At 42.6% G+C, this 18,560-nt stretch overlaps 1 protein-coding gene across 1 annotated transcript in view; it reads left to right on the top strand.

Moving 5' to 3' along the window:
• Nucleotides 1-18,560, top strand: part of LOC124001733 (dystrobrevin beta-like) — a 62,292-nt gene that overhangs the window by 4,730 nt on the left and 39,002 nt on the right. Inside the window, 6 exon segments of the mRNA XM_046308757.1 lie at nucleotides 6,419-6,467; nucleotides 9,342-9,409; nucleotides 11,191-11,271; nucleotides 11,486-11,699; nucleotides 14,265-14,350; nucleotides 16,696-16,850. Of these exon segments, the coding sequence (XP_046164713.1) occupies nucleotides 9,343-9,409; nucleotides 11,191-11,271; nucleotides 11,486-11,699; nucleotides 14,265-14,350; nucleotides 16,696-16,850 (603 nt within the window). The 5' untranslated portion in view covers nucleotides 6,419-6,467; nucleotide 9,342.

The following is an 18,560-nucleotide window of genomic DNA, read 5'->3' as shown; positions in this document are numbered from 1 at the left end:
ACTCATTCCTCTCTGCCTCCTTCTTTCCACTCCTCTCCTCTTTTGACCTCACCCTCTCACCTTCCCCCTACTCACAAGGCAGGCAATACGCTCGACCTCATCTTTACTAGATGCTGTTTTTCCACTAACCTCATTGCAACTCCCCTCCAAGTCTCCGACCACTACCTTGTATCCTTTTCCCTCTCGCTCTCATCCAACACTTCCCACACTGCCCCTACTCGGATGGTATCGCGCCGTCCCAACCTTCGCTCTCTCTCCCCCGCTACTCTCTCCTCTTCCATCCTATCATCTCTTCCCTCTGCTCAAACCTTCTCCAACCTATCTCCTGATTCTGCCTCCTCAACCCTCCTCTCCTCCCTTTCTGCATCCTTTGACTCTCTATGTCCCCTATCTTCCAGGCCGGCTCGGTCCTCCCCTCCCGCTCCGTGGCTTGACGACTCATTGCGAGCTCACAGAACAGGGCTCCGGGCAGCCGAGCGGAAATGGAGGAAAACTCGCCTCCCTGCGGACCTGGCATCCTTTCACTCCCTCCTCTCTACATTTTCCTCCTCTGTCTCTGCTGCTAAAGCCACTTTCTACCACTCTAAATTCCAAGTATCTGCCTCTAACCCTAGGAAGCTCTTTGCCACCTTTTCCTCCCTCCTGAATCCTCCTCCCCTCCCCCCTCCTCCCTCTCTGCAGATGACTTCGTCAACCATTTTGAAAAGAAGGTCGATGACATCCGATCCTCGTTTGCTAAGTGAAACGACACCGCTGGTTCTGCTCACAGTGCCCTACCCTGTGCTCTGACCTCTTTCTCCCCTCTCTCTCCAGATGAAATCTCGCGTCTTGTGACGGCCGGCCGCCCAACAACCTGCCCGCTTGACCCTATCCCCTCCTCTCTTCTCCAGACCATTTCCGGAGACCTTCTCCCTTACCTTACCTCACTCATCAACTTATCCCTGACCGCTGGCTACGTCCCTTCCGTCTTCAAGAGAGCGAGAGTTGCACCCCTTCTGAAAAAACCTACACTCGATCCCTCCGATGTCAACAACTACAGACCAGTATCCCTTCTTTCTTTTCTCTCCAAAACTCTTGAACGTGCCGTCCTTGGTCAGCTCTCCCGCTATCTCTCTCAGAATGACCTTCTTGATCCAAATCAGTCAGGTTTCAAGACTAGTCATTCAACTGAGACTGCTCTTCTCTGTATCACGGAGGCGCTCCGCACCGCTAAAGCTAACTCTCTCTCCTCTGCTCTCATCCTTCTAGACCTATCGGCTGCCTTCGATACTGTGAACCATCAGATCCTCCTCTCCACCCTCTCCGAGTTGGGCATCTCCGGCGTGGCCCACGCTTGGATTGCGTCCTACCTGACAGGTCGCTCCTACCAGGTGGCGTGGCGAGAATCTGTCTCCTCACCATGCGCTCTCACCACTGGTGTCCCCCAGGGCTCTGTTCTAGGCCCTCTCCTATTCTCGCTATACACCAAGTCACTTGGCTCTGTCATAACCTCACATGGTCTCTCCTATCATTGCTATGCAGACGACACACAATTAATCTTCTCCTTTCCCCCTTCTGATGACCAGGTGGCGAATCGCATCTCTGCATGTCTGGCAGACATATCAGTGTGGATGACGGATCACCACCTCAAGCTGAACTTCGGCAAGACGGAGCTGCTCTTCCTCCCGGGGAAGGACTGCCCGTTCCATGATCTCGCCATCACGGTTGACAACTCCATTGTGTCCTCCTCCCAGAGCGCTAAGAACCTTGGCGTGATCCTGGACAACACCCTGTCGTTCTCAACTAACATCAAGGCGGTGGCCCGTTCCTGTAGGTTCATGCTCTACAACATCCGCAGAGTACGACCCTGCCTCACACAGGAAGCGGCGCAGGTCCTAATCCAGGCACTTGTCATCTCCCGTCTGGATTACTGCAACTCGCTGTTGGCTGGGCTCCCTGCCTGTGCCATTAAACCCCTACAACTCATCCAGAACGCCGCAGCCCGTCTAGTGTTCAACCTTCCCAAGTTCTCTCACGTCACCCCGCTCCTCCGCTCTCTCCACTGGCTTCCAGTTGAAGCTCGCATCCGCTACAAGACCATGGTGCTTGCCTACGGAGCTGTGAGGGGAACGGCACCTCAGTACCTCCAGGCTCTGATCAGGCCCTACACCCAAATAAGGGCACTGCGTTCATCCACCTCTGGCCTGCTCGCCTCCCTACCACTGAGGAAGTACAGTTCCCGCTCAGCCCAGTCAAAACTGTTCGCTGCTCTGGCTCCCCAATGGTGGAACAAACTCCCTCACGACGCCAGGACAGCGGAGTCAATCACCACCTTCCGGAGACACCTGAAACCCCACCTCTTTAAGGAATACCTAGGATAGGATAAAGTAATCCTTCTCACCCCCCCTCCCCCCTTAAAATATGTAGATGCACTATTGTAAAGTGGCTGTTCCACTGGATGTCATAAGGTGAATGCACCAATTTGTAAGTCGCTCTGGATAAGAGCGTCTGCTAAATGACTTAAATGTAAATGTAAATGTAAATGTATATGTGTATATATATATATGTGTATATATATATATATATATATGTGTGTATATATATATATATGTGTGTATATATGTGTATATATATGTGTGTATATATGTGTATATATATATGTGTATATATGTGTATATATATATATATGTGTATATATATATGTGTATATATGTGTATATGTGTATATATGTGTATATGTGTATATATGTGTATGTGTATATATGTGTATATGTATATATATGTGTATGTGTATATATGTGTATATGTATATATATATATATGTGTATATATGTGTATATATATATATATATATATATGTGTATATATGTGTATGTGTATATATGTGTATATATATATATATGTGTATATATGTGTATATATATGTATATGTTTATATATATATGTGTGTATATATATACTGAGCCAAAATATAAATGCAACATTCAATAATGTCAACGATTTTATGGAGTTTACATTTCATATAAGGAAATCAGTCAACTGAAATAAATTCATTAGGCCCTAATCTATTGATATCACATGACTGGGCATGGGTGGACCTGGGCGGTCATAGGCCCATCCACTGGGGAGCCAGGCCCAGCCAATAAAAATGAGTTTTTCCCCTCAAAAGGGCTAGATTACAGACAAAAATACAACTCAGTTTCCTCAGCTGTCCGGGTGGCTGGTAGGTCCTTCTGTAGCTCAGTTGGTAGAGCATGGCGCTTGTAACGCCAGGGTAGTGGGTTCGATCCCCGGGACCACCCATATGTAGAATGTATGCACACATGACTGTAAGTCGCTTTGGATAAAAGCGTCTGCTAAATGGCATATATATATAAAAAAGATGTGTAGGTCCTGGACTGGTGTGGTTACACGTGGACTGTGGTTGTGAGGCCAGTTGGACGTACTGCCAAATTCTCGAAATAACATTGGAGGTGGCTTATGATAGAGAAATTAACATTAAATTCTCTGGCAATAGCTATGGTGCAGTCAACATGCCAATTGCACACTCCCTCAAAACATGAGACATCTATGGTGGCCTTTTATTGGCCCAGCACAAGGTGCACCTGTGTAATGATACAGCTGTTTAATCAGCTTCTTGATATGCCACACCTGTCAGGCTTATGTTGGCAAAGTAAAAATGCTAATTAACAGGGATGTAAAACATTTGAGAGAAATACACTTTTTGGGTGTATTGAACATTTCTGGAATAATTTATTTCAGCTCATGAAACATGGGACCAACACTTTACATGTTGCGTTTATATTTTTGTCTAGTGTACAGTAAAAGTCAAAAGTTTGGACACACCTACTCAGTCAACAGTGTTTTTTTTGTTTAAAAAAACAAACTATTTTCTACATTGTAGAATAATAGTGAAGACAGCAAAACTATGGAATCGTATAGTAACCAAACAAGTGTTAAAAATATATTTTATATTTGTGATTCTTCAAAGTAGCCACCCTCTGCCTTGATGACAGCTTTTCACACTCTTGGCATTCTGTCAACCAGCTTCACCTGGAATGCTTTTACAACAGTCTAGAAGGAGTTCCCACATATGCTGAGCACTTGTTGGCTGCTTTTCCTTCACTCTGCAGTCCAACTCATCCCAAACCATCTCAATTGGGTTGAGGTCGGGTGATTGTGAAGGCCAGGTCACCTGATGCAGCACTCCATCACCCTCCTTCTTAGTCAAATAGTCCTCACACAGCCTGGAGGTGTGTTGTGTCATTGCCCTGTTGAAACACAAAGGATAGCCCCTCTAAGCACAACCTAGATGGGACGGCGTATCGCTGCAGAATGTTGTGGTAGCCATGCTGGTTAAGTGTGCCTTGAATTCAAAATAAATCACAGACAGTGTCACCAAAAAGCATCATCACACCTCTTCCTCCATGCTTCACGGTGGGAACCACACATGCGGAGATCATCCATTCACCTATTCTGAGTCTCAAAAGAACACTTGGTTGGAACCAAACACTTTCAAATTTGGACTCGTCAGACCAAAGGACAGATTTCCACCGGTCTAATGTCCATTGCTTATGTTTCTTGGCCCAAGCAAGTCTCTTCTTATTATTGGTGTCCTTTAGTAGTGGTTTCTTTGCAGCAATTTGACCATGAAGGCCTGATTCACGCTGATTCACGTCTCCTCTGTTCATGTTGAGATGTGTCTGTTACTTGAACTCTGTGAAGCATTTATTTGGGCTGCAATTTCTGAAGCTGGTCACTCTAATTAACTTATCCTCTGAAGCAGAGGTAACTCTGGGTCTTCCTTTCCTGTGGTGGTCCTCATGAGAGCCAGTTTCATCATATTGCTTGATGGTTTTTGTAACTGCACTTGAGACATTTTCCAAGTTCTTGACATTTTCCAGATTGACTGACCTTCAGGTCTTAAAGTAATGATGTACTGTTGTTTCTCTTTGCTAATTTGTGCTGTTCTTGCCATATAATGGACTTGGTCTTCATATTCTGTATACCCAACCCTACCATGTCACAACACAACTGATTGGCTCAAACGCATTATTAAGGAAAGATATTCCACACATTCATTTTTAACAAGGCACACCTGTTAATTGAAATCCATACCAGGTGACTACCTCATGAAGCTGGTTGAGAGAATGCCAAGAGTGTGAAAAGCTGTCATCGAGGCAATGGGTGTCTACTTTGAAGAATCTCCAATATAAAATATATATTTTGAAATGTAACACTTTTTTGGTTACTAGATTATTCCATATGTGTTATTTCACAGTTTTGATGTATTCACTATTATTTCACAATGTGGAAATAGTACAAATAAAGAAAAACCCTGGAATGAGTCGGTGTGTCCAAACGTTTGACTGCTACTTTATATATGGCTCTGCAAACCCTTGCTCTCCAGCCACACGAGTGAGGAGGGAGGAATACAAAAAGCCTGTCAACAGAGTTCCTGAGGGTTCAACCTTGGCTGGCTTCAATGACTACGTCCCAAATGGCAATCTATTCCCTATAATGCACTACATTTGACCAGGACCCATAGGGTTCTGGTCAAAAGCAGTGCACTATAAAAGGAATCGGGGGCCATTGGGGACACAGGCCACTGACTGCTCACACTCAACTGGTCAGCTGATGCAGTTTCCTGGCTTGTCCGTCACCCCATAGCCACAGTGGGCTTCCATGTGATGGTGATACTGTACTGTATAGACCTGGGTTCAAATATTATTCCAAATAATTTCAAATACTTTATATGGGCTTAATTAAGCTTTGCCTGGCTTAATAGAACCAATAGAAAAGTTCCATCAGTGCAAGCCCCACCCACCTGGTCTTCCAGGCAAGCTCGAGCAAACGCTACAAGTATTTGAAAGATGTCAAATAGTAACATCCTATGAACCCAGGTCTGGTGCCATCCAAGCCTATCATGCCATTCCCCGGGTTTTGGAACCAGTCATTGTATAGCTGTAATGTGTTTTGTGTCCATCATCGTTAAGTGTCTCCTCGGTCTGCATCCCTTGCTGGCCGTCGATGTCATTAGTCCACCGGATGCAGTCTTAGCTGAGTGGCAATGTCATGGAGAATTATTATGTGTGGTGTACATACAGGGTGTGTTTCCTACATGGAACCCTGCCCTGGTCAAAAGTAGTGCTCTGCAAAGGAAATACGGTGCCATTTGGGACACATTCAGAGAGACACTCAAGTGGTCTCTTGTGCCAGACAGTGAAAGTGCACATATCTCTTTAGAGGAAGAATAACACAATGTTTTGTAGCGTTCATCAGGTCCTCGAAGGGAGGGCGTTAATGACTCATTTAAAAGTCAAGCCCATTTTGGCTGGAAGGACTGCTTATTTTAACTATTACAGAGCATACCAGAGACACAGAACATTAATTAAGGAGCCAACTAGCTAACTGACTATGATGTTTCTTCTCTTCACAGGGCAGCAGCAGCTAATGCTTCACTTTGTTTGAAATTCAGCCAGCGACAGGTACATATACCTCTGGGATTTTTATCTTTCATCAGACAAAAACAACTGTAGATTTTTAGTGAGCTTTTTTCTTCAGCTTTATGCATAGACTGTCTGTTTAAATGTATGGTATGTGTTGTACATGATTGAACATTCCATATATGATGTAACCTTACAGTAGAGGGATCAATGTATAGAGTACACAGAATCAGTTAGATGAATATGAATATGCATGTAACTTTAAAGATGTGCGATGCAGAAATGGTTCCGCCATTTCCTGGTTGCAAAAATGTGAACAGTTTGCTTAATTTCTGTTTGTGACAAAACAAGCAAGTATAAGTGTAGAGAATCATTGTACCATCTAAACAGCTGTGAAATAGCTTTTCCATAACCAAAAATATTGTATTTTCAGCTGTTTGAAGCTGGTGTACAAATCCAAAAGGAAAAGAAGCAAAACAAAACTTAAGAATGCAGAGCATAGAAAAAGCTCACATAGAACATATCTACCTCTTTTTAGACTTGCTTTCAATGACTTGCTTTCTCGGGTCTCCCAAGAAGTTACATATTGCAGCTTTAGTGTAAAAAATGTACGTGGCTTTAATGGACCTTGATAATGTATAAAATGATTACTATGAAATGATTACAATGAATAGTACCAGTCAAAAGTTTGGACACCTACTCTTTCAAGGGTTTTTCTTTTTTCTGCATCGTGAAATTATAGTGAAGACATCAAAACTATGAGATATCACATATGGAATCATGTAGTAACCAAAAAAGTGTTAAACAAATCAAAATGTATTTTATATTTGAGATTCTTCAAAGCAGCCACCCTTTGCCTTGATGACAGCTTTTCACACTCTTGGCATTCTCTCAACCAGCTTCACGAGGAATGCTTTTCCAACAGTCTTAAATGAGTTCCCACAATTGCTGAGCACTTTTTGGCTGCTTTTACTTCACTCTGGTCCAACTCATCACAAACCATCTCAATTGGGTTGAGGTCAGGTGATTGTGGAGGCCAGGTCATCTGATGCAGCACTCCATCACTCTCCTTCTTTGTCAAATAACCTTTACACAACATGTGTGTTTTGGGTCATTGTCCTCTTTAAAATCAAATGATAGTCCCACTAAGCGCAAACCAGATGGGAAAGCGTATCGCTGCAGAATGCTGTGGTAGCCATGCTGGTTAAGTGTGCCTTGAATTCGAAATAAATCACAGACAGTATCACCAGCAAAGCACCCCCACACCATCAAACCTCCTCCTCCATGCTTCACGGTGGGAACCACACATGAGGAGATCATCCGTTCACCTACTCTGCGTCTCACAAAGACACAGCGGTTGGAACCAAAAATCTCAAATTTGGACTCATCAGACCAAAGGACAGATTTCCACTGGTCTAATGTCCATTGCTTGTGTTTCTTGGCCGAAGCTAATGTTGTTGATGTTGAGATGTGTCTGTTACTTGAACTCTGTGAAGCTTTTATTTGGGCTGCAATCTGAGGTTCCGTTAACTCTAATTAACGTATCCTCTGCAGCAGAGGTAACTCTGGGTCTTCCTTTCCTTTGGTGGTCCTCATGAGAGCCAGTTTCATCATAGCGCTTGATCGTTTTTGTGACTGCACTTGAAGAAACATTAACTATCTTGAAATGTACTGTATTGACTGACCTTAATGCCTTAAAGTAATGATGGACTGTCGTTTCTCTTTACTTATTTGAGCTGTTCTTGCCATAAAATGGACTTGGTCTTTTATCAAATAGGGCTATCTTCTGTATACCACCCCTACCTTGTCACAACACAACTGATTAGCACATTAAGACACAACTGATCAGCACATGATTAGCACATTAAGAAGGAAAGAAATTCCACAAATTCACCTTTAACAAGGCACACCTGTTAATTGAAATGCATTCCTGGTGACTACCACATGAAGCTGGTTGAGATAATGCCAAGAGTGTGCAAAGCTGTCGTGAAGGCAATGGGTGGCTACTTTGAATAATCTGTAATATTAAATATGTTTTGATTTTGTCACACCTTGGTTTTAGTATTTTGTGTTTTTTTTATTTATTTGGTCAGGCCAGGGTGTGACATGGGTTATTGTGGTGTGTTTTTTGTCTTGGGGTTTTGTGGGGTGTCTACATAGTCTATGGCTGCCTGAGGCAGTTCTCAATCAGAGTCAGGTGATTATCGTTGTCTCTGATTGGGAGCCATATTTAGGCAGCCATATTCTGTGAGTGTTTCGTGGGTGATTGTTCCTGTCTTTGTGTTTGCACCAGATAGGGCTGTTTCGGTTTTCATTATTTCATTTCATTATTTTCGTAGTTTCTGTATGTATAGTTTTCCTTCATTAAAATCTATCATGAATCATCACCACGCTGCATTTTGGTCCGATCCTTGTTCTACCTCTTCATCAGAGGAGGAGATAGAAGGGAGCCGTTACAGATTTATTTAACACTTTGTTGGTCACTACATGATTTCCACGTGTTATTTCATAGTTTTTGATGCCTTCACTATTATTCTACAATGTAGAAAATAGTCCAAATAAAGAAAAACCCTTGAATGAGTAGGTGTGTCCAAACTTTTGACTGGTACTGTGCAATCATTACTGGTAATGAATGCTTGCGGTTTTATTTCCCTCAAAATGAGTAGTAGGCCTAATGTATACAGAGTGGAGAAGAAACGCCGTAGTCAGTATACAAAAGCCTGATAATGTTTGCAGTAATTATGTAATTAATTAGTGAGTAGGTAGTAATGCTTGCTGTATTCTTTCCCCAGAATGATTTGAGGAGGGCAGTGAAGGCCGATAATACAGCTTGATAACGTATATTGTTTACAATGATTGTCATTAAATATTGCGAAGGTCACACGTGCTTATTGCCTGTTCTGTTATTCCCCTCAGAATGATAGAGGAGGGCAGTAAACGAGGCAAAGCGATGGTGGAGAAGAGACAACTCTTCATGGAGATGAGTGAGTAGACTGACTGAGAGCGAAATCTCTAGAGCCAAACCGTTACTATTCATTCACACTCTGCTGTGTCGTCGCAAAGCCATTCATAGCCATGCACTTTAGAGTATACAGTGCATTCGGGAAAGTATCCAGACCCTTTCACTGTTTCCACATTTTGTTCGGTTACAGCCTTATTCTAAAATGTATTAAATTCATGTTTTTTTCATCAATATACACACAATAATTCATAATGACAAAGCCAAAACAGGTTTTTAGAATGTTTGCAAATTTATTAAAAGTAAAAATCAGAAATACCTTATTTACATAAGTATTCAGACCCTTTGCTATGACATCCAAAATTGAGTTCAGGTGCATCCTGTTTCCATTGATCATCCTTGAGATGTTTCTACAACTTGATTGGAGTCAACCTGGACATGATTTGGAAAGGCACACGCCTGTCTATATAAGGTCCCACAATTTACAGTGCATGTCAGACCAAAAACCAAGCCATGAGGTCGAAGGAATTGTCCTTAGAGCTCTGAGACAGGATTGTGTCGAGGCACAGATCTGGGGAAAGGTACTGAAACATTTCTGCAGCATTGAAAGTCCCCAAGAACACAGTGGCCTCCAGAATTCTTAAATGAAAGATGTTTAGAACCACCAAGACTCGTCCTAGAGCTGGCCACCCGGCAAAACTGAGCAATCGGGGAAGGGCCTTGGTCAGGGAGCTGAACAAGAACCCGATGGTCACTATGACAGAGCTCCAGAGTCCCTCTGTGGAGATGGGAGAACCTTCCAGAAGGACAACAATCTCTACAGCACTCCACCAATCAGGCCTTTATTGTAGAACGGCCAGACAGAAGCCACTCTTCAGTAAAAGGCACATGACAGCACGCTTGAAGTTTGCCAAAAGGCACCTAAAAAACTCTTAGACCATGAGAAACAAGATTCTCTGGTCTGATGAAACCAAGATTGAACTTTTTGGCCTGAATGCCAAGTGCCATGTCTGGAGGAAACCTGGCACCGCTCACCACCTGGCCAATGCCATCCCTACGGTGAAGCCTGGTGTTGGCAGCATTATGCTGTGGGATGCTTTTCAGCGGCAGGGACTGGGAGACTAGTCACAGTTGAGGGAAAGATGAACAGAGCAAAGTACAGAGAGATCCTTGATGAAAACCTGCTCCAGAGTGCTCAGGACCTCCGACTGGCGTGAAGGTTTACCTTCCAACAGGACATCGACCCTAAGCACACAGCCAAGAAAACAAGTGGCTTAGGGACAAGTCTCTGAATGTCCTTGACTGGCCCAGCAAGAGCCCGGACTTGAACCCAATCGCACATCTCTGGAGAGACCTGAAAATAGCTGTCCAGCAACACTCCCCATCCAACTCGACAGAGCTTAAGAGGATCTGCAGAGAAGAATGGTTGAAACTCCCCAAATACAGGTGTGCCAAGCTTGTAGCGTCATACCCAAGAAGACTCGAGGCTGTAATCGCTGCCAAAGATGCTTGAGCTAAGTACTGAGTAAAGGTTTTGAATACTTATGTAAATCTGATATTTCAGTTCTTATTTTTTATACATTTGCAATAAAAATGTTTCCTTGTCATTATGGGGTATTATGTGTCGATTGGTGAGGGGGAAAAATAATATAATGGATTTTTGAATAAGGCTGTAAAATAACAAAATGTGGAAGAAGTCAAGGGGTCTGAATACTTCCCGAATTAACTGTACACTCCCCTTCCCATGCAGTGGGTTGTGTGTGTGGTTGTGTTAGAGTTGTTGATTTGTCTTTTTATTTTGATCAGGGGCACAAAACTTTGACGTCATCAGGCTGTCAACCTATAGGACAGCCTGCAAGCTAAGATTTGTGCAGAAGAGATGCAACCGTAAGTACCGCCTGCCTGGCTCGTTTGGTTTTCTCTCCTGAAAATGACATGCAAGTGTCCTCTTACTCTCTTAACTTTTCAAACTGTTCACATTACACTGTGCTACATGTGTTTGTTTCATATATGGTACACTTGAATATAATTAAATTGATGTTAAAGAAATCTGTTCTTTTCTAAACTTCTTTCCTCCCCTCCTGCTATCCCCCTATCCCAGTTCACTTGGTGGACGTGTGGAACATGATTGAGGCGTTCCGTGATAGCGGTCTGAACACGCTGGACCACAATGCAGAGATCAACGTGTCTAGACTGGAGACGATCCTATCCTCGATCTATTACCAGCTCAATAAGCGTCTGCCCACCACACATCAGATCAACGTAGAGCAGTCCATCGGCCTGCTGCTCAACTTCATGGTGGCCACATACGACAGGTGCAGTAAATTAGACACAGGATATACAGTACATTAGATATAGGATATTAGATACATACATTTGCTTTGAACTGCTGTCTGAAACGTGCTATACAATGACACATTCTGTATATATAGGGCATGGATATGTCTATGGTGCAACACCTTATTTACAGAACAAGATATCGTTTCTTACTATTGTTATGATATTGGGGGGGGGGGTCATTTATTGTTAGCACACAGTTAGGCAACACACTCTACCAGGATAAACGTCCACACTGCACTTCCACACTAAGGTCCCACAGTTGACAGCGCATGTAAGAGCAAAAACCAAGCCATGATGTCGAAGGAATTGTCCTTAGACCTCCGAGACAGGATTGTGTTGAGTCACAGATCTGGGGAAGGGTATGAACAAATGTATGCAGCATTGAAGGTCCCCAAGAACACAGTGGCCTCCATCATTCTTAAATGGAAGAAGTTCGGAACCACCAAGACTCTTTCTAGATCTTGCCGCCCAGCCAAACTGAGCAATCGGGGGAGAAGGGCTTTGGTCAGGGTGGTGACCAAGAACCCAATGGTCACTCTGATAGGGTTCCAGAGTTCCTCTGTGGAGATGGGAGAACCTTCCGGAAGGACAACCATCTCTGCAAAACTCCACCAATCAGGGCTTTGTGGTAAAGTGGCCAGACGTAAGCCACTCCTCAATAAAAGGCAAATGACAGCCTGCTTGGAGTTTGCCAAAAGGCACCTAAAGGACTCTCAGACCATGAGAAACAAAATTCTCTGATCTGATGAAACCGAGATTAAACTCTTTGGCCTGATTGCCAAGCGTCACATCTGGAGGAAACCTGGCACCATCCTTACGGTGAAGCATGGTGGTGGCAGCATCATGCTGTGGGGATGTTTTTCAGCGGCAGGTACTGGGAGACTAGTCAGAATCGAGGGAAAGATAAATATAGCAAAGTACAGAGAGATGCTTGATGAAAACCTGCTCCAGAGCGCTCAGGACCTCAGACTGGGGCTAAGGTTCACTTCCCAACAGGACAATTACCCTAAGCACACAGCCAAGACAACGCAGGGGTCTCTGAATGTCCTTGAGCTGCCAAAGGTGCTTCAGCAAAGTACTGAGTAAAGGGTCTGAATACCTATGTAAATCTGATATTTAATTTTAAAATTTGTAATACATTTGCAAAAAATTCAAAAAAAACTATTTTTGCTTAGTCATTATGGGCTATTGTGTGTAGATTGATTTAATCAATTTTAGAATATGGCTGTAATGTATTAAAATGTGGAAAAAGTCAAGGTGTCTGAATACTTTCCGAAAGAACTGTAATTTTATTTGTCACATGCTTTGTAAACAACAGGTGTGGAGAAACAGTGAAATGCTTTGTAAACAACAGGTGTGGAGTAACAGTGAAATGCTTTGTAAACAACAGGTGTGGAGTAACAGTGAAATGCTTTGTAAACAACAGGTGTGGAGTAACAGTGAAATGCTTTGTAAACAACAGGTGTGGAGTAACAGTGAAATGCTTTGTAAACAACAGGTGTGGAGTAACAGTGAAATGCTTTGTAAACAACAGGTGTGGAGTAACAGTGAAATGCTTTGTAAACAACAGGTGTGGAGTAACAGTGAAATGCTTTGTAAACAACAGGTGTGGAGTAACAGTGAAATGCTTTGTAAACAACAGGTGTGGAGTAACAGTGAAATGCTTTGTAAACAACAGGTGTGGAGTAACAGTGAAATGCGTACTTACGGGCCCTTCCCAGCAATACAGAGCGCAATGAAATAGAAAAAGTAAAAAATGTAATAAGAGATACACAATGAGTAATGATAACTTGGTTATATACACGGGGTACCAGTACTGAGTCCGTGTGCAGGGGTACGAGGTAATTGAGGTATAAATGTACCTATAACTAGGAATAAAGTGACAGATAATAAACAGTAGCAGCAGCGTATGTGATGAGTCAACAAAGTTAGTTCAAAAAGGGTCAGTGCAGATAGTCCATGTATACATCTGTTACACCCACACGTCAGTCTCTATATTTCGCCATCTCTTTCTCTTCCCAGTGTTGGGGTTTAGGGCTTGTTCCGGGGCGATCAGTACTGTATGTCCTGCGGCGCCAACTCATTGAAGTAGAAATCTTCATCTAAATCGATGTTAACGATGTCGAGAAGCTCTTTTTGATCATAGGAAACGATGGGTGGAAACATTATGAACCAAAAAGTTACGATCTCCGCAACAAACAAACAAAAAACGCAGGAAAATAGCAGAACTGGTCAGGAGCCCATAAAACGACCGCTATACATTCCAGGGCTAATCAGTATGCAGAACTATCTTCAAAGCTCTCCCCTCGAAATTATGATTTTGGTCCTTCAGACAACATGGTCCAGGTCAAGATGGATTCAGAAGAGCCAATTATTTGTGCTCCATTGTGGCCAGCAAGCTAAAGCAGATCATGGAAAAAAGAGGAATTTGCTTTGGGAAATAAACTTCACCTTTATCAGAGCGATAACAACGTGTGTTTCAATACATTTGTTACATATTGTCGTAAATGTATGCTTTTTATGTGTGTGTGTGTGTTTAGTGAAGGCCACGGGAAACTGACCGTTTTCTCGATGAAGTCCATGTTGGCAACCATGTGTGGAGGGAAAATAGTGGACAAACTACGTTGTAAGTATATCTCCTTGAACTTTGCTGAAGGGAACAATTTACAGTTAATGTAACTAAATGGAAAGTTAGTTCTGTTTTGCAGGAGTCACACTTTTAATTTCATGGTTTAGTTTACAGCAGGGTTTACCAAAGTCGGTCCTGGGGCCCCCAATGAAATCTTGATGATGAGTTGGTTATTTGAATCAGCTGTGTAGTGCTCGGGCAAAAACCTAAATGTGCACCAAGGGGGACCCCCAGGACCAAGTTTAGGAAACCCTGGTCTACAGTATCTGCTTTTTGACCATGTCTGCGGTTGCATAAAGGATACACACGGGGGTGTTGTTGAGTCAATTACAATACAAACACTGTTGTAATTTTATTTGATGGAAGTGTCAAAAATAATTATCCCCCCCCATACATCATATTCAATAAATTATAGAAATGTTAAATACAGTGCTTAGTGAGAGTCTACACACCGCTTTCAATCTTCACATTTTGCTGCCTTAAAATAAAATCAAAAAATTATTACATTCCATTTTTCTTTTTTTACTTCAGATCTACACGACCTACTACAGATTTTCAAAGTGAAAGAACATTTTCCAAATACTGGATATATATATTTTTTAAACAAGGATCTCTTGATTGCATTTGTCTTCACACCACAGGGCTAATACTTGGTGGAAACACCTTGGCAGCCATTACAGCTGTAAAACATTTGGAATAAGATTCTACCGCTTTTGACCAACTCTAAGGGCAACCAACATATATAAGTTATGAGCCTGATGGCTCCTTTCCAATAAATATTGAGGGTCGTATTCTGGTGACATGATCATCAATGCTTGGCTGCCATTTGACAAATAAAAAGAATCTTGCTCTTTTGTCCATAATAATATCATCATGTAGGCTGTATCTGCGAGATGTTGGCTAGAGCGTACGTGCCAATACCAGGGTGGGCACATACTCGCTATATATAACAAAAACAATTTGTGAGAAAATCATCAATAGAGTTGAAAATGCGATGGAAACTCATTTAACTTGTATTTTTTATCCGGTACACCGCAAAATGTATTTTTATGTGCACTACATAATCACCCACAGCCTTTTATCCGCAACAAGTCAATTGATGGAAACATCTCTGGTGGGGAAAAAGCGCATATTGGTTTTGTGCAGATTTTTAGCATATTCGCATGAAAATCTGTTGCCAGTGGATGGTAACATTGCTAGTGTCTCGCTGAAAAATAAAACTCTAACCCAGGGTTAGGTTTTCAAAAGAATGATACGGGTATTCCTTTAACTTTTTACATTGGGCTTGGTCTTTTCATATTTCTTTTGATCCTGACAAACTCCCCAGTCCCTGCTGATTTCAAGCATACCCATAACATGATGTTACCACCACAATACTTGAAGATGCAGAGGGTAGCTTCTCGCCGGCAGGGACTGCAAAGTTAGTTACAAAATAAATATGAAGGGAGCAAAGCCCAGGAAACAAATTAGAGGATATCCGCCTGTCTTCTGAAAACTCTGGGATAAAGTTGTATTTTTCCGCAGGATAATTGAACACATTTTAATGACAAAGACGTACCAGATTAGCTTTCCAAGAGGTATTGAGTTTTCCTGAATGGTGCATTCTATGTCCTGACTTAAATATGGTTAAAACATCAGAGACAACATTTGAATATTGCCGTCTGTCAACGATTCCCAACCAGATTGACTGAGCTTGAGCAATTTTGTCAAAAACAATGGATACATGGGGAACATGCCCCCCACCATCACACACACACACACACACACACACACACACACACACACACACACACACACACACACACACACACACACACACACACACACACACACACACACACACACACACACACACACACACACACATTCTGAAATTGCATTTTTGTCTCCCCCGGTTTTATGATTGGAATGTGATACAAAATGAGGCAACAGTGTGCTTTGGGACCATGCAGACACCTCCGAGCGGTCGGGTAGGCTGTTTGGAGTGTTTAATAAAAATTATAATAATTATGTCCCCCCCACTTCTAAAACCGAAGTTGCGCCCCTGTATGTTGCCCTAAGAGCGCTTGGTTGGTAGAATCTTATTCAAAATTATTCACAGCTGTAATTGCTGCCAAAGGGGCTTCCACCAAGTATTAACTTTGGGGTGTGAAGACATACACAATCAATACATCCTCATTTTATATTTCTTAGTAAATTGGAACATTTTGTGAAATCGAATTTAATCCCTTTTTATATTTTAAGGCAGCAGAATGTGAACACTAAGCAAGGAGTGTGTAGACTTTCACTATCGTCTTTATATGGCGCTGATGTACTCACCACCACACTTGGTTCTCTCTTAGATATATTCTCCCAGATCTCTGACTCTAATGGTGTGATGGCCTTTGCTAAGTTTGACCAGTTTCTGAGGGAGGTTCTAAAGCTGCCCACAGCTGTGTTCGAGGGCCCGTCGTTTGGATACACAGAACACTCCGTACGGACATGCTTCCCTCAACAGGTAGATTGGACTGGTCAGGAGGGGACTTCTCACACTGAAATTATATACAAAATGCACTGCTCACACATAATAAACTAGAGAGAGAGTTGGAGGGAGAGAGAGTTGGAGGGAGAGAGTGAGTGAGAGAGAAAGTTGGAGGGAGAGAGTGAGAGAGTTGGGGAGAGAGAGAGAGTTGGGGGAGGGAGAGAGTTGGGGAGAGAGAGAGAGTTGGAGAGAGAGAGTTGGAAAGAGAGAGCGAGAGAGTTGGAGAGAGACATTAACAAATGATGTACAGTTGAAGTCGGACGTTTACATACACTTAGGTTGGAGTCATTAAAACTCGTTTTTCAACCACTCCACAAATGTCTTGTTAACAAACTGTAGTTTTGGCAAGTCGGTTAGGACATCTACTTTGTGCATGACACAAGTAATTTTAACATTTGTTTACACAGATTATTTCACTTATAATTCACTGTATCACAATTCCAGTGGGTCAGAAGTTTACATACACTAAGTTGACTATGCCTTTAAACAGCTTGGAAAATTCCAGAACGTTATGTCATGGTTTTAGAAGCTTCTGGTAGGCTAATTGACATAATTTGAGTCAACTGGAGGTGTACCTGTGAATGTATTTCAAGGCCTACCTTCAAACTCAGTGCCTCTTTGCTTGACATCATGGGAAAATCAAAAGAAATCAGCCAAGACCTCAGAAAAAAAATTGTAGACCTCTACAAGTCTGGTTCATGCTTGGGAGCAATTTCCAAACACCTGAAGGTACCACGTTCATCTGTACAAACAATAGTACGCAAGTATAATCACCATGGGACCACGCAGCCGTCATACCGTTCAGGAAGGAGACGCATTCTGTCTCCTAGAGATAAACGTACTTTGATGCGAAAAGTGCAAATCAATCCCAGAACAACAGCAAAGGACCCTGTGAAGATGCTGGAGGAAACAGGTACAAAGGTATCTATGTCCTCAGTAAAATGAGTCCTATATCAACATAACCTGAAAGGCAGCTCAGCAAGGAAGAAGCCAGTACTCCAAAACAACCATAAGAAAAGCCAGACTACGGTTTGCAACTGCACATGGGGACAAAGATTATACTTTTTGGAGAAATGTCCTCTGGTCTGATGAAACAAAAATATAACTGTTTGGCCATAATGACCATTGTTATGTTTGGAGGAAAAACGGGGAGGCTTGCAAGCCGGAGAACACCATCCCAACCGTGAAGCAAGGGGATGGCAGCATCATGTTGTGGGGGTGCTTTGCTGCAGGAGGGACTGGTGCACTTCACAAAATAGATGGCATCGTGAGGCAAGAAAATGATGTGGATATATTGAAGCAACATCTCAAGACATCAGTTAGGGAGTTAAAGCTTGGGCGCAAATGGGTCTTCCAAATGAACAATGACCCCAAGCATACTTCCAAAGTTGTGGCAAAATGGCTTGACCTCAATCCTATAGAAAATGTGTGGGCAGAACTGAAACAGCTTGTGTGGGCAAGGATGCCTACAAGCCTGACTCAGTTACACCAGCTCTGTCAGGAGGAATGGGCCAAAATTCACCCAACATATTGTGGGAAGCTTGTAGAAGGCTACCCAAAATGTTTGACCCAAGTTAAACAATTTAAAGGCAATGTTAACAAATACTAATTGAGTGTATGTAAACTTCTGACCCACTGGGAATGTGATGAACGAAATAAAAGCGGAAATAAATCATTCTCTATACT

Source organism: Oncorhynchus gorbuscha, linkage group LG17, assembly GCF_021184085.1.
Source record: "Oncorhynchus gorbuscha isolate QuinsamMale2020 ecotype Even-year linkage group LG17, OgorEven_v1.0, whole genome shotgun sequence".
NCBI classification, from domain to species: Eukaryota; Metazoa; Chordata; class Actinopteri; order Salmoniformes; family Salmonidae; genus Oncorhynchus; species Oncorhynchus gorbuscha.
The sequence above is the reverse complement of the archived record's forward strand: the minus strand, read 5'-3'. Positions and strand labels throughout refer to the sequence as shown.